The following is a 16,352-nucleotide window of genomic DNA, read 5'->3' on the forward strand; positions in this document are numbered from 1 at the left end:
TTCCCTTTTTTATGTGTTGTCCCATGCATGTGCATTCAGAGTTATTGGTGATGAAAGGGATGCTGTTGTTCAAGCTGATAAACACCAGCCCAAACCATGATGAGCTGCAAAATATATTTATACTTTTGATTGAATACCCCTGGTCTTAGGTTTAACTTTGAGCTCCCTACATAACTTGGTTAAACTTGGTTTAATTTTGAGCTCAACTAAGGCACACGTATCATATATCAGACATTTGTGTATGCTATATAACCATGCAACCAATCAGGAGTTAGAAATGAAATATGTTTTCCTCTCACATCTCCTATGTCTATGTATATTAATCACCTAACCCACTTTACGGAAGTAAAATCTCCTATAATAAGATATCATTATGAAAACTTAAGATGAAGCACAAAAATGATCTGTCACATAGCAAGAGAGAACTCCTGTCAGCTATTTAAAAACCTGTAGGATTTATAATTGTAACATCTGTATTAGGATCTCAAAGACCCTCAACATTCTTCAAAAACAGTCCCTATATTATATTAAATGTGTCTAATTAGAGTCCCTATAGTCTACAGCATTAAGTCATTTTCTTCTACTCAATTTACATTTACCTGAAAATTTCAAAACTTGAAATCTGTATCAACTCTCAGCCCTAGTTTGAGTAAATCTAATGAAATCATCACAAACCCATCACACAAACGGATTCTTCTGCTAAGCTTAAACCATTAGTTCATTCAGATCTTCTTCCCAGTGTGCTGATCTTCTCATTAGCCTCATGGATGTTACATCTTACGAGATGTTGCAATGGGCTTTCCCTCATTGACAAGGGAGGGTGGTTACACTTTCCTGAAGTGTGCAGATCTTTCCTAAGATCACAGCAGCACATTTTCTGATGCTTATTGATGGAGTGAATCAAAACCCTGATACTGACTGTCAGGCTGTCACCTGTAAATTGAGATCTTAAGTGTTTTTGTTAGTTAACAACATATTGTCCTTTTGGTGTGACCTGTGAAAAGTACCTGTTGGTTGAAAGCTGTCCTAGATTCTTTTTGAGCTACCATATTTTCATTGCCATCAATAGGCATAATGAATTTCAAATGTAGACAATTCAACAGGGACCTATTATCGCCAGATAATTTCTCCAGCACACTTCACTCTGTTACACAGCCCTTGTTACCTGGAAAACTCTCAACCCACTTTTTTCATGTTAGCAATAAGAAGATAATATCTGATACTTTTAACACAATACAAAATCAGTCTGATGAAGTCCATCATGACATGCTGAAATGTTAAAACAGAGAATTAGGTGTGGGGTGGACAGAGCAAACCTGATTGCTTTGCCTTCCCATGTTAAGTGCTGTGCAAAAGGATACGTAATCCAGTTAATCCAAGGCCATTATTTTAAAAACAGCTGTTCTGATGGAATGATCTATTTATCTTTCATTCCTTACAACACCAGCACCCACGTTCACACACATTCTCACACTTTCACACCCTCCCTCTGTCCAGAGCTTCATAACTTTTTATCTGCCTCAGCAGATTGTAAACTAAGTGGGGGATGTATATTGCTAGGAGTGGAATACCACTAAATCTGAACAAGTAACACAACTTTGAGCAACTGGGTGACTGGTCCTAGCACTCCTCAAAGACTGCCTTGACTACCCTGAGCCCCAGGCATTAAGTGGCTGAGGAAGAAGGATCTGTGAGATAGCAGCTCATCCTCAGACTGGGCTTAGACGAGCCAGTCATCGAGGTAATTTAGAAACGCTGATTCCACTCTGTCTTGAAGAAGAAAGAGCCATGCCCATGCCCTTCGTAAAAGTGTCCTTGAGCCCTGGAAAGGTGCTATATAAATAAAACGTATTATTATTAATGATAGAATGGTACATTACGGCATTATATACCATATACCATTAAGATATTTTATGTCTCCCACTCGGATGAAAGATTATGGATGGAAATAACCAAGAAGTGTCTGATGGCCTGTGTTGCAGAAACATCACTTTTGCCAACATATCTCCATTTATGCATGTTTGCTCTCTGCATTTTGATAAAGGTAAGTAAGAGATTTTGAAGATGTGCCATTTTCTATTTTCTGAAGTATATAATGTTATATCCACGTGTTGTTTTGGATTATCAATCTTATTAAACAACAGACGACCAGGGAGCAGAAAGGTGTGAGTTTTTTATTGTTTGTAATTTTATATTTTATGAAGTATTCTTACGCATAGGTGTAAAGTACTTGAATGATTTATTTCACTGCTGAAATTAGATATTATTTTTGCAAGTTTGTACTTCACTCAAGTGCAGTTTAAACTGAATGCTCCTACTAAAATACATCTCCAATGATTAGCTATACACTGAAGGCTGGAGGAGATGGTTGGCTTCACACAACACCATTCAGTGCCACAAACTGAATGTAACTTATGTGTGCGCAGAAGAAAACTGACTGCTGTGGTGTAAACTCAATGAGTACAGCATGTCTAGGAAATTACTAATAATCCAGTTTTTTATATCAACTATGCACTCTTGTTAGTTTTCCGAATTTTTCTGGGCCGTGAAGAAATATAGAGCTGAGTATCATCAGCATAACAGTGAGAGCTAACACCATGTTTCTTGATGATATCTCCCAAGGGTAACATGTAAACTGTGAAAAGTAATGGCCCTAGTACTGAGCCTTGAGGTACTCCATACTGTACTTGTGATCGATATGATATCTCGTCATTCACTGCTAAGAACTGATGACGGTCAGATAAGTAAGATTTGAACAATGACAATTTAATTCCACTAATGCCAACGTAATTTTGTAGTCTGCTCAAAAGAATGTTGTGGTCGATAGTGTCAGACGCAACGCTAAGATCCAATAGCACTAATAGAGAGATACAACCACGATCAGAGGATAAGAGCAGGTCATTTGTAACTCTAAGGAGAGCAGTCTCTGTACTATGATACAGTCTAAATCCTGACTGGAAATCCTCACAGATACCATTTCTCTTTAAAGGGGTCCTATTATGCTCTTTTACAAGGTCTTGATTTTGTTTTGGGGTGTACTAGAACAGGCTCTCATACTAGGTTGTTCGAAAAACATATATATTTTTCACGTATTTTACATTATTACAACACCTCTCTCCCCAGTCTGGCATGAACGGCTGGAATAGTTCCTGCATCAAATGAAGGCCCGCCTTCTGAAATACGAAATGTGCTGTGATTGGTTAGCTGAACCAGTTTTTGTTGTAACTACTATGTACTTACATTTAAATTAATCATTTGGTACAATGCACTTATTGTCTACATACATGTTTTTACATTGTACTTATATTTTAAAAATACCTGCATGTAATTACATATGTAATTAATTTCTGTAATTACATTTAAAATTACACTGTTGACCCATCCTTTACACCTTAACCCACACTTAAACCTACCTATACCACCAAACTTGTCCCAAAAGTGTTTTGCAATACAATATGAACACAATAAGTACATTGTACTTATTTTTTGATGTAAGTACATAGTAGTGAAGTGAAAGTGAAGACCAAAAAATCTACTAAAAATTAAATATAAAAATAAAGTGTTTATTACATCTATTTTAAAATATATATTGTATAGTTTTTTTTTTTTTTTTTTTTTTTTTGACAATGATCATAAAGTAAAGTACTACACAGGTATGCCCTGAACAGGCAAATCAAGCTACAGACAGGTGAGTCTGATCGAGGCCGAGGCTTAATTCTGTAGGAAATGGACTTTGAGGACCAGAGTTGTGAATCCCTGCCATTAAGGTTTTCATGGCCTTATGCTGCTTCTCATATCAGACCAAAGTCAAATTCTCACTTCGTTTGAAATACTTCTGTTAACCTTATGCTCCTCAGATTGGATCCACCTGCACAAACACTGTTTTAGACAACTGTTACAGGCACAAAATTATGCCTCACTGGTTTGTGGAGTCCTGTTTTGAGATTTTCTCAGAGAAACCACTCAGTGTAGAAGTGTGTGCCCAAATGTCTTCACTTCATTAAGTATTTGACAGATCATCGCATCTAAGAATTCATGTAAAAAGGGTCCTCAGAAATGTTTGGCAGAACCATAAAATCTTAGTCTTTTAAATTTAGCCTACTCAACTTTCTTTGTAGTACTTACACTGTGTCCACTTAAGAAAAGTTTGACGATTTAATCTGTTAACTTTCAGTTCACCGCTCAATGCTAAAAAACACTTAAAAACTACATTCTGTGACACAAATCAGTTGACACGGTTGGAGTGCTGTTATCACTAGAATATCACACTTTCACTTTCACTTTTTATCACTAGAATATCACACTGCTGGCTCTCGGCCAATCAGATTCCAGGACCAGAAGGATCTTTTGTATAAATGAAGATGAGACATTAAGAAGTTTGTTGTTGTTCTTAATGCAAGTTCCTGTTATGCACATAATAAGAGCGGTGATTATGTAACGTTTCGTGGAAATGCTTTTGTTTTCATATGAGAAAATGCATTCAACTAACAATACACACTTGAAGACTCAGACCAGCCCATGTTTTCTCTCTCTCTCTCTCTATCTCTCTCTCTCTCCTCCTCTCTCTCTCTCCCCCTGTCTTCTCTCTCTCTCTCTCTCTCTCTCTCTCTCTCTCTCTCTCTCTCTCTCTCTCTCTCTGTGTGTGTGTGTGTGTGTGTGTGTGTAATGAATAGCCAGAAGTGTAATTAGGAAGCTGCAGGGTGCAGCAGGGAAGTTCATTCTATTTTTTTTGCTGGATGTCCTGACCTGTTATAGATTTATGATGGTGTTTTTACCCTAAAACCTGCTGTATCATATTTCATATGCAAATTTTGAAGGCCCCTTAATAATCAACACAATCAAAACCTTTCTAAAACCCCTGTTGTTCACAATCTACCGAATGACTTCTGCCATCTTTCTACATTTTTATCCAGTCAGAGCTCTTTTAGTGTAATCAGCTTCAGCTGCTGCTTCTGGTGTCAGATCTTGAGTGATTTTGATCAAGTAAAGGTCAGAATAACTGCAGTAATATCTCCAGATGAACTCTTACTGGACTGAAGCAGCTCAGCTTTACTTGATTCTCCATCAATCATGTTTTAGAGTCTCAAATCTGATCATCAGGAGCTTTTGAGGAGCGTTTGTTTCCAGAAGCTTTACTTTCACTGTTCCTCAGCGGAGGAATGATCTTCACAAGCCTCCAGAACATCACATCTTCTGAGGAGACTTTATTTCTTCATCTCTCAATCACTGCATTATATGTTTGGATCATTTACATCTCATCTCACTGAGACACATTACTGCAGATATAGAGCACAGACTGATATTTAGATCAGTTTATATCAGTATCTGCTCTACAGTTATACTGATCTCACTGATTTGCATCTCACTTTTTGACCATATAAATATCAGCACCTGCAAATTTAGCTCATTCTGGGCTTGTGTTGAGTATGAGCTCCATATTCTCCTACTATATGCACAGTAAAAACCTGTTGTATCATATATGATACCCAATAAAAACACAAAAACAACTTTTTTGTCTAAAGGTTCAATCAAAACCTCCAAAAAAGAAAAAAAAAAAAAAATTAGATTAGATTATTCTGACACCTGGCGATACATTTGATACAGTTCACAAAGTTACATTCATTTTTGACCTGTGTATGCAAATATTCTGCATGCACAGAATACACAGATGTTTGAAGGTGCCCTCTTTTTTCAAAAGGTACATGTTTTAGGTACAAAGTTGTAGCTGTTTAAAATATACCGTCCCGGTGACATTTATTGATTTATTTCCAGAGAGAGAACACTGCATGAGATGCAAAGCAGTGCATTTCTTATAAAATCATGTTTATTATTATTATTATTATTATTAGTTTTATTTTTATTGTCTAAAATGCGTGCAAGAGAAGCAGGTAAGGTCATGTGAGAAAACTGCTTAGAGTTTATTGCTGTATTATAGTTGTGCTGCCTGTTTCACATTTTATTAAAGACGTAAACACTAGAATGCATTGCATACTGTGCAGTACTCAGTAACTGGTCCTCTAGGATTTTATTATGAACAAAAGCATTTATTTCAGTCTACAGTACATGAACTGAGAACAACACAGTTTGTGTCCTGCCTCCATCTACTGGACAGAGCGCGCTACTGCAGCCGTGCGAGTCCAGCAGGCGGAGCTACATGTCCATATATGGTCCGTGGCGTCACTGCAGTGGGCGGAGCCCGCGCTTTCGATTGGCTCAACTGGTGTCCATCACTTCGGGTCGATAGCAAACGAGCTAACTAGCTGCACACAGCCGAGACACAGTGCGGCGCAGACCCGCGGTTTATTTATTTAAATCTATTTTTTTAATTAATTTATTTTTTTAAACATTGAAACATTAAACCGTTTTTTTTTTTGCAGAGACTGGGACGAAAGGGGAGGTATGTTGATTATCGTGCGAGCACTAAGTTAATTGGAAACAGTTGATGTTAACGTTACACGCGTCCGGAGAGATGGACACATATTAGCTTACTGTGGATGCAAATAACCACACCAGCCCTCTGTGTTATTAAACACGAACTGGTGGACGATTTTACGATTGTTTACGGTTTACAGTGTAATTAACTTAATGAAAAGTTTTTTTTTAATCTATAACGAGGTCCTTTCTAGTGTAATCAGTCCTCGTGCTAACTTGTGTGCTGTTATCAACATTTGCTAGCAGATAATCTCAACCTAACATAACCAGTTTATACTCTGTTCTAGTGTGTGTAACCTTAACAGAGCTACTTTTAACCTTTCTTGAGCATCTCTAAGGTAACTCGAGTTAATAAAATAATAGTAATATTTGCTATTAAATAGTTCTATTCAGCAGTAATGATTAAAGAATAATGTTTAAACTAGAACAAAGCCTTTTATTTATTTATTAACTAGGTTACATTTCTGTTGTAGATTGCTAATAATTCAAATCGCTTGACTGGAGGCCTGTGTATGCAAAAACCTATTTGTGTACATAAATAAAATGAACTATAAAAAGGAAATGCACAAAGTTTGTTGTGGTTTTCCTGATGCACACACTGTTGTTGCAGGAGAATGGTGGTCCCTGATGGTGGAAGTGCCCTTCAGCCGGCGGACAGCAGTGATGCAGACGAGGTGATGTCCAGCTCGGAGCCGGGGTTCGGTCCCAGTCTGACCGCGGTGGAGCTGCAGGAGGTGCGTAAGCTGCAGGAGCTGGTGCGCCGTCTGGAGGTCCAGAATCAAGCCCTGCGCAACAGAGGCAGCAAACTCGTGCTGGGGGCCGCCGGCAACCTCTCCACTAACATGAACACCCTGCATGGGGCCGCGGACACTTCTCCCGGAGCAGAGGATGCTGGGAAGCGGGCGCTGTCGCCTCCAGCGGGCTGCAGTAGCAGCGAGGACGTGTCTCCGCTGCCCGAGGCCTCCAGGCCGGAGGATGAGGAGGAGCGGGCCGGATTCCCGAGCTCACCGTGTGCTTCAGGCTCCAAACAAACACTGAGCTGCTTCGAGCCGAGTCTGTCTCCTGATGTGTGCGAGTCTGAGACGCTGGGAGCGAGTGATGCGGGTGTGGACCAGTGCGCCCTGGACGAGGTGGATGAACTTGATTTAGAGACGTGTGCACAGGCCGAGGATGAAGACAGCTGGTGGGTTTATTCACCTTTTTATTATAATGTCACATAAAGTAGAAAAAAATATATTTAGACAATGCACTTTATTTTTACTTATTCTTCAAAAAAAATAAAAAAAACACCACGGTGAGTTTGAGTCGGTGCCTAGGTGTTATTATGGGATCGTGCTATGATGCTTAAGGCTGGAATGCACTGCGCGACTTTTAAACTCGGAATGAATTAAAATCACAGAAACTGGGCGTCGTGTGCCTAATGACTGAGGATCGCACACTACCAGTATTTCAGGTTGTTTCAAGCACTACAAAGAAATATGCGCTTCATTGCTGGGAGATACATGACTAATAAAAATGATGTTTTAAAATCGGCCCGAAGTATGTTGCTGAAAGAAGGAACTTGATACACTGTGTGTTTTTATGTGAACTCTTGTCAACTCAAATCTACAGATCGGCGCTGACTTTCGGCGTCAACTCATCTGGACTGCAAATCGGGACAAAAATCTGTAATGTATTCCAGCCTAAATGGTTAGTTCTGTTCGCTCGCGTGTTGTGTGAGAACACAAACTGAAATGTCGTTTATTTAACACACATCCTGAGCTCAGCAGCTGGTCTTCTGTGTTCATGAGAATCTATTAGCGCAGCGGTTCTCTCCGGATCCACCAGGAAAGGCACACACGTATGTGAGGAATCAGTGTTAATAAAAACATGACGTCCCTTGCTATTGGCCCAAGTCAAAAGAGCCCCTTCTCTAGGATATTCTGGTCATTAAATCATGAGTCAGAGCTCAAGAAAGCCTCAGCCGATTTGCATGATCGGTTCGGTTCATTCATGTGTTTTAGGAACTCCCGGTACGTCTGCTGTAATGTTGTGAGGTTCAACGTTTCAGGGTGATCTTACTATTAATAAACGCTAATGCATGCAATTATTAGGCATTATTTTGGGATTTTTACATTGTCTCTCAGTTTACTTCTCAGTTAAATGTAAAGTAAAGTAAATATAAATTACTAAATAGGACCTCGTCAGTCTCTCACCTTCTGATAAGCCGGCATAAACTCTGTAGTGCTGTTATTAGTATTACTCTGTGTTTGGGAAACCTGTTGGGACACAGTCATTATTTCTGTACTGCCATTCGGGCTTGCTAGTGGTCCAGAAGTGTCACATCGCTGCTTTAAACTTTTTGGTACTGAGACTTGATTTGTCTTGTGGTGCTTTATTGTCTTATTAACAGTAAAAGAGTCCAGCCTCTGCTTTCAAACAGGATCTGGAATCTTATTGCCAGTTATTTAGTTCCTCTATAAAGGAAATGAATGCGTGTTGCGTCTGTCACAGAGAGGATGGCATTTATTGACGCAGCTGCTCATGATGGATGGATGCTTCACAAATAAACATCAAGCTGTTCCAGTCAACACTGTCTGCCCCACACAACAGACCGTTAGATTTCACTTCTATTTACATTTGAGCAGCAATCATGTAGAGGAACAGGAAGTTTCTTCAGGTGCTCAGACTGAGGTCTGCTGAGTCTAGCGTCGCATGGAGCACAATAACAGCCTGCTGAGAGACGCAAGAATGTGCATGTCTGTATTTGTGTGAAAGTGATAGGTCTAATTTCTCCTCCAGAAGTAATGTGGCTATTTACAGGTGCTGTGTCTGTCGTTCTGTAAAGTGTCCTGGTTTTCTCTCTCTAGGTTGTACGTTTCACCAAAGAAGCAGGTTGTGGCTGAACAGGGGCCTGAATCAACTCTGAAATGGTGTCGGAAATTCCTCGATCATCCCAGTCCAGAGACTGAAGTGGCCTGTCGGACGCTCCTCCACCAGCTGGACCAAAGTACGGAAACATGTGAATACATGCATTTGTAATAGCAACAATATGTTATGGAGATGTTTAATGTATACACATGAATCCAGAATGATCATATGTGGTCTTAAGTCTCTGGGGTATATTTGTAGCAATAGACAACAATACATTGTATGGGTCAAAATTATTGATTTTTCGTTTATATGCAAAAAATCATTAGGATATTAAGTAAAGATCATGTTCCATGAAGATATTTTGTACATTTCCAACCGTAAATATATCAAAACTTAATTTTTGATTAGTAATATGCATTGCTAAGAACTTCATTTGAACAACTTTTAAAGGTGATTTTCTCAATATTTAGATTGTTTTAGTCCCTCAGATTCCAGATTTTCAAATAGTTGTATCTCAGACAAATATTGTCCTCCTAACAAACCATACATCAATGGAGAGATTATTTATTCAGATGATGATGATGCATAAATCTCAATTTTGAAAAATTTACACTTATGACTGGTTTTGTGCTCCAGGGTCACACATTATTTAGGTTCAGGTGCTTTAACACATCACTAAACTACAGAACGATTCCCTTTCACTGCCACTCCTGCGAGAGGCCGATGTGCACTTTTCTAGGGAAGTATTCTCCTGTGACATGTTTCTGCTTTTACTGTATTTTCTGCTTCTGTAGCGTCTGTCACACCGTGAATCTGCACTTCAAGATGTGAAGACACAGGAATAGTAATAGACCTCTTCTTCTGTATGGTGACACAATCCCAGTGAAACGGATTATTGAAAAAGAAAAAATATATATACATCGAGTGGAGACTTGATTCTGTGCTTCGGTAGATGATTGGATGTTGAGATGTGGGCGTGGCTCTGGAGAGAGATGAACATGAGCTTTAATTAATTTATTTATTTCACAAAAAAGGGACTGTGTACGTTAATCAACATTTGTGAATATAAATGTACCCTTTTTTAATCTGGTTGTTAGACTTGCACTAATGCTGCATTTGAATTTTGTGTTTTGTAGCGTCTAGATGGAAGAGCGTGTACAGTAGTCCATCTCAGTCCAGTGAGGCTGGCGTCTCCCTGTCTTCCTCTGCTGGGTACCTCAAATCAACTAACAAAACACTACTAACCTCTGGCAGCTCAGGTATGGCATTAACCCCATTCACTGCGCTTCTCACACACACACACACACACACACACACACACACACACACACACACACACACACACACAGGCGTTCACTGGTGTGTTCAGTAAACAAAGCAGGTGACCGGATCAGATTTCATGCATGAGGTGTCTAGCAAACATTTCTGGCTGGCACAGTCCTCTTACGCAGTCTTCATCTGTGTTTTTATGTGTTTAAAAACCTGTTTGGTCTGCAGTGTGAGCTGACGTCACGAGTAACCGCGTCTGCATGAGTTTCTGCCATTTAATGAACCTCGTTAGTTGCTAGAAATGATTTTTAATTGCTTTGCTGCATCAGTGTGACTCGTACTAGGGCTGCGTGATATGGAGCTAAAATCACATCTCTGTAAGAGATTTGTGGTATGTAGGATTTATGATGTGTATTTAATTTATATTTGTATCTAAAGTTGGATTTGTTTTGATGTTTTTATGATATTTTATATAGATGTATTGATTTTTTTTATCTGTAGAAATGAGTTTGAGAGTGAAGTGACCGGTGCATGTTTTATGTGACGCAATTAACTGATAATCAGATTTGTTGAGGATTCTGTGTATTATCCACTCTTCTCATCAGTTGTACTGTTTCTGAGTGTGTTTGGGTTGTTGACAGGTTGCACGGGCGCTCCCCCTGCGCTCAGCTCACAGTCGTCTGTCGACAGCGAGGTAAGCACCTCGGATGACTCCATCTCCATGGGCTACAAGCTTCAGGACCTGACTGATGTCCAGATCATGGCTCGTCTGCAGGAGGAGAGTGAGTATCCCTCAGCAGGCTCAGAGAGGTTTTTACCGCCGCATGTGAAATGCAAATAAACGTGGGATATGGAAATGCTTTGTGTTCTTGAATGTCCCTTGTTTGTTTCGAGCTCCGCTTCAGCAGCAGGCTCTGACGAAGGTTCGGGCAAACTGTGTACTTCTGGAGATTAACTCGAGTCTGTTGTGTAACTATTACACAGCCGTTGAGGGTGAAAGCACAAAGGTTTTATTATTCGACAAACCATATGCCTTTGTGGTTTGACCCCCTTTTTACTTTCTTAATACCAGTTTAGTTCTTGGTATGAAGGATGAAGGGTAGACCTGTGTAGAAAGTTCACCTGAAAGCTCAGTCACACTGCAAAAGTACATCACTATCATACCAACTTCAAGGCTTTAATTTTTGACATCCGAGCTTGTTTTGACTTGACGTGTAACATGATGTCACACCATCTACAGGTTCAAATTAGGCTTTTTTTTCCCGCACCGTCTTGGTGTTTTTCAGGTCTCCGGCAGGACTACGCCTCTACCTCGGCCTCGCGCCGCAGCTCCTCGGCCTCCCTGCAGTCTCTGCGTCGAGGCACCTACAGCGATCAGGAGCTGGACTCCTACAGTCAGGAGGACGAGGAGGACGAGTGCTGCTCTCTGCCGCAGCGGCTCCAGTGCTACTCGCCCCGCTGCCTCTCTCCCAGCCGGCTGGCCTCCCCGCACACACGCGTGTCCCGCTGCTCCCTGCAGGGCCCGGGGCCCAGGAGCGAGGGTAGGACACGCTGGCTCATTCATTTAGTGTCCTTCAGATATGAAACCAGTGATTAATTTCAGCACAGAAGCGCAGTAGATGCTGTAATTGACTGGGTTGGATCTGGCTAATGTCACACATGAAAAGATGTCCATACGTCAGGATAAAGTGGACCTCAGGGAAAACCCTGCATGATGCGACCCCTTTAATATCGATTGCACTCACTCTTGTAGAGCGGAGAGCACCCTGCATGCATTCCTTCTGTGTTGTTGTGAGTGTGTAAGCAGGCCGTGTGTGTGGTTTCAGAGGAGCTCAGGCACAGCATGCCTAACCTGACCCCGCGCAGCAGCCTGAAGTCTCTGGAGGCGCTCAGAAACAGCCGCAGCATGGAGGCTAACCTACAGAGCTCAGGCAACCGCACGTCCCGTCTGCCCCAGTCCCCCGCAGGTTGGTACCCCGCTCCTTCACCCTCACCCTCGTCCTCAGGACAGCTGTGTAATGATGACCACATGTACAGGTGTGTGTGTGTGTCTGGTTTCTGTGTGATCCCTCCCTCAGTCTAAACCATTGTTGAACTGACAATACGCTGCTGGCTCAGTTTCTCCTCCCGTCCCGTCCATTGTCTCTCACACCGTTAGTCTGTTCTTAAAACCTGTCGTACCTGTAGTGGGAGTTTGAGCCTCTGTAACAGATCTTTTGTAGAGCCCTGCAGTGAAGATGTGTGTTTTACGGCTAGCTCAGAAGTTAGTTTCACCCTTCTCGTGCGTAGCCAATCACACACATCATGTTTAGAGGCATGAGAATGTAACGTCAGTGTCCTTCAAGGACGTCGTCTTCAGTCGTCAAGTGTCCGTGTCAGTGAACTTAACATACTTCTGAAAATCCAGGATTTTCCAGAGTTGTAAACATGATGGTTTTCTTCTTCTGTCAGCGGGTTTGGCTTTGTTTCAAGTCGGACTGTTAAAGAAAGCGGCACACACATGTATCCCAGAATCCTGAAGAATTCAACCAACCAGATGATGACTTTGAAACAAAGTGTTTCCCTTTTTGTGTTCCTACAGCAAACCATCCGTGGCTGTGATGTCTGAGACGAAAGGTCCATTCACAGCGATCACGATTACTATAAAGATATAGTTCTAAAAATCGTTCTCAATATCAAAGAATAGCAGAGTCCATGCCACAGCTGTAACGATAAAGGCACAGAGAAATGATATCGTTGGAATCACTTTCAAAACTATTTTCTCCAGCTGATGAAAGATGCAAACACTGACAGCCAATCAGAATCAATTCTTGCTATAACGAGCTCGAGAATTTAGTGTTTTTATGATTTTAGGATGATATAGAAGGTTTGTTTGGATGGTGTTGTCGTCATCTTTATAGCTTATATTGTGATCTTTGTGTTTATTGTGTGATCATCCTGGTTCCCGAAACCCGAACCGATTTTTCCACTGGCTTCTGGATTATTGCAGAAAATAAACTCTGTGACCAACAAAAGTTTCTGATTCATACACATTCATCATAATCTTCTCAAATGAGCACAACTTGGTAGCCTAAGTACAATTACCAGAAATAAAATTGCTTGGCCACTGCCCAGTGAGTTTGATTTCATCATCTAATTACTGATGGTTATGTGGGTAAGTTTCAGCCTACAGCCGACTCGTGTCCTTTGGGAATTGGTGTAGAATCAAACAAGCCTCCGATCTCTTCACTGCACCCTTAAAAGAGTCAGACTTGTTTATTTTTATAGGGATTTAAACATTTAAGATTTTTTAAAAGTAACTGAACAACATTAATTAGGAAAAACAGTGTGTCAATAATGCAGAATGACAGTTAAAGAAGTTCATCATGCAGCTCAGTATAGTTTAAATAGTATCTGTGCAATAATTTGCAATCAAGTCAACGATATCGCTATAAATGAAGTGTCCCCAACTAAGCAAGCCAGAGGCGACAGCGGCAAGGAACCAAAAGAGTCCATGTAGTGTTGAGTCTGATCCTGCGCCTCTCTCTGGATGTCCTGGGGCCGTCGCGCCTGATTGAGTGCAGTGAATACGATCTTTTACACTCACCAGTCTTTCCTGGAGGTCGCCCAAGGTCTTCTTCAGTCACTTTTCTTTGAGACGGTTTCCTTGGACAGAAGCTTGTTCATCAGATGGCATCCTGCTTTTCTTCAGCATCTCGCCTCGACAAAGACATTCTGCAGCTCGGTGTTTCTCTCTGAGATCCAGGGGCCTCATTTATAAACCGCACATACGATCGGATTTAATCCTGAATTCCATCCCAGGAACAAATCAGGATTTATCAAGTTATGTGAATAAGAATCTTATTCTTTTTGCACTCATACCAGTAAATTAAAATAATGCAACATTATTGAAATGTGGATAATAGAGAGTTATGTTCAATATGCATTTATTAAAGGCACAAGTGAGCATCATATGAACCGCTTTGTCTTGATTACGCCACAGCATTAGTTCATTATGTTGATGGATTGCTGGAATATCTCTCACACTTGTTCTTCTGAACCGTAAGGGATTTTGTGGGCGTTCTGTAGATGGATGCGCTTGATAAATTGCAAAGCAGGGATGCATTTAGGAATATTTTTTATGCATAAGGACGTTTTATAAATCCTTTGTAGGATCATTTTGGAAACCGTCGTCATTCTCTTTATAAATGAGGCCCTAGGTTTCTGCTCATCTGGGCAGAATAATGGCTTGTGATTATTTGTCACTACAGTTACGGACCTGAACTCCCGGCACTTGGTGTTTCCTGCAAGTTTCTAGGATTTTCTCCTCCTGCTGTATTGATGGGGGTCTGACAGGAGTGTTTGTGATTGGCTGCTCTTGCAGGTGTATCATCTGCGAGGATGAGGGGTGAGGGCCAGTCCCCTCTCTATCTGCGGGCTCCCATGAAAGCCCTGAGTCCCGTGAGCTCCATGTCTGCGGTGCGACAAGCTAAAGGGCCAGTGAGTGCCCAGCGAGGGATGAGGAGGGTGCAGTCGCCGGGTCCCACCAATACGGCGTCCAACTCTGCTGCTGTCGCCCGTCAGACTTCAGGAAGAGGCGTGACACCCGCTTCACCTTCCTCCAGAGGCAGACTTCCACAGACGCCCAGGAGGTGAGTCCCAATCAGCCAGATACACTGCTGTCGCAGCCATTGTGAAAGCGCTTTGGAACTGAGGTTTGTTTTTCTCCACAGCAGATCTCTGGGGATGACCAAACCTTGCGCTCCCGTCGCTGATGAATCCTGGAAAGATGGTTGTTACTGAAGCCCTGAGGACTTCAGCGATGAAAAGCAGCTCCGCTAAAGATATCGCAGGGAAAAAAAAATCCACTAAAACAAGAGTTTGATCGAATCCAGAGCCTCCATGATGAGAGGAACAACGAATCAGACACGTTTGCGTTCAAAGACTACAACAAATTTAAATATGTGCTTGATTTTCAAATATCAATATACTTTTATTTTCTTGAGAATGGGGGATGTATGAAAAAAGTATGAGAACTTGAATAATGAAAAAGGTTTGATGTCCCGTAATACATGTAGTTTTTGTGAAACGTGTGGAATTTAATTCCTAAATGCTGTGGTGTAACCTGCTGTTGGTTGTGCATGTTTATCTATTTTAGAAATGAAGGATATATGATTTTTATTTGTGAATTTTTTTTAGAATTTTTAATTTGATGAAGGAATCGAATTCTGTAAACGAAGACGTTTGTCCGTTTTGTGTGGTCAAGACAAAACACAGCAATATTGAAAAACGGTTTTCACAAAAATTGACCTCACAGGAGAAGAAAACACTTGTAATTTTTTTTATTTTAATTGAGATCACATCAGTGTGCCAAGGTGCATTACTACTGTAACACTGTTCCTCCTTAATTCAGAGTGCTTGAAGCTGGAGTCACTACACTTTCACTCCATCTGGAAGTTTGAATATGCATTTTGATGCCTGTGTAGTTTAGGTTTAAATATTCACTAAGCCAGTAAAATTGGGAATATCTGAGTATGCAATGACAATGGAGTGCCTCAGAAAATCAATAAATCAATTCAGCAATAAACCAGCCGTTTTATTCATTGCAGGGTGCCTCTTTTGCTTGGTTAGTTACAGTAACACATTCGAAGCTGCTTTATTATGTATCAAAACTATGCAAAATAAATCTGCAGTATACGTGTTTTGTTTGAACGTGCAACTTTCATTCAGAGCGCAATGTTATCTTGTGAGGTGACGTAAAGCGTGCCGCGCGTTCACTCTTGCCCCTCCCTCCGTTGTTGTCAACGAACATTCTGATT

At 40.9% G+C, this 16,352-nt stretch overlaps 1 protein-coding gene across 5 annotated transcripts; it reads left to right on the forward strand.

The window, feature by feature from the left end:
• Nucleotides 1-6,235: 6,235 nt before the first annotated feature.
• LOC109061105 (SLAIN motif-containing protein-like) lies at nucleotides 6,236-16,120 on the forward strand. 5 transcript variants are annotated; one of them, XM_042769784.1, is made up of 9 exons: nucleotides 6,236-6,397; nucleotides 7,043-7,615; nucleotides 9,282-9,433; nucleotides 10,422-10,544; nucleotides 11,196-11,336; nucleotides 11,841-12,095; nucleotides 12,381-12,521; nucleotides 14,918-15,185; nucleotides 15,270-16,120. In XM_042769784.1, the coding sequence occupies exons 2-9, from the start codon at nucleotides 7,047-7,049 to the stop codon at nucleotides 15,334-15,336; spliced, it is 1,716 nt and encodes a 571-aa protein (XP_042625718.1). In that variant the 5' UTR covers nucleotides 6,236-6,397; nucleotides 7,043-7,046; the 3' UTR covers nucleotides 15,337-16,120. The 5 variants fall into 5 exon arrangements, with proteins under 5 accessions (XP_042625718.1, XP_042625716.1, XP_042625720.1 ...); XM_042769782.1 differs by having other exon boundaries at nucleotides 6,237-6,397; nucleotides 15,267-16,120; XM_042769786.1 differs by having other exon boundaries at nucleotides 6,237-6,397; nucleotides 9,282-9,421; nucleotides 15,267-16,120.
• The last annotated feature ends 232 nt before the right edge of the window (nucleotides 16,121-16,352 follow it).

This window comes from Cyprinus carpio, chromosome A14 (assembly GCF_018340385.1).
Source record: "Cyprinus carpio isolate SPL01 chromosome A14, ASM1834038v1, whole genome shotgun sequence".
In the NCBI taxonomy this organism is placed as follows: domain Eukaryota; kingdom Metazoa; phylum Chordata; class Actinopteri; order Cypriniformes; family Cyprinidae; genus Cyprinus; species Cyprinus carpio.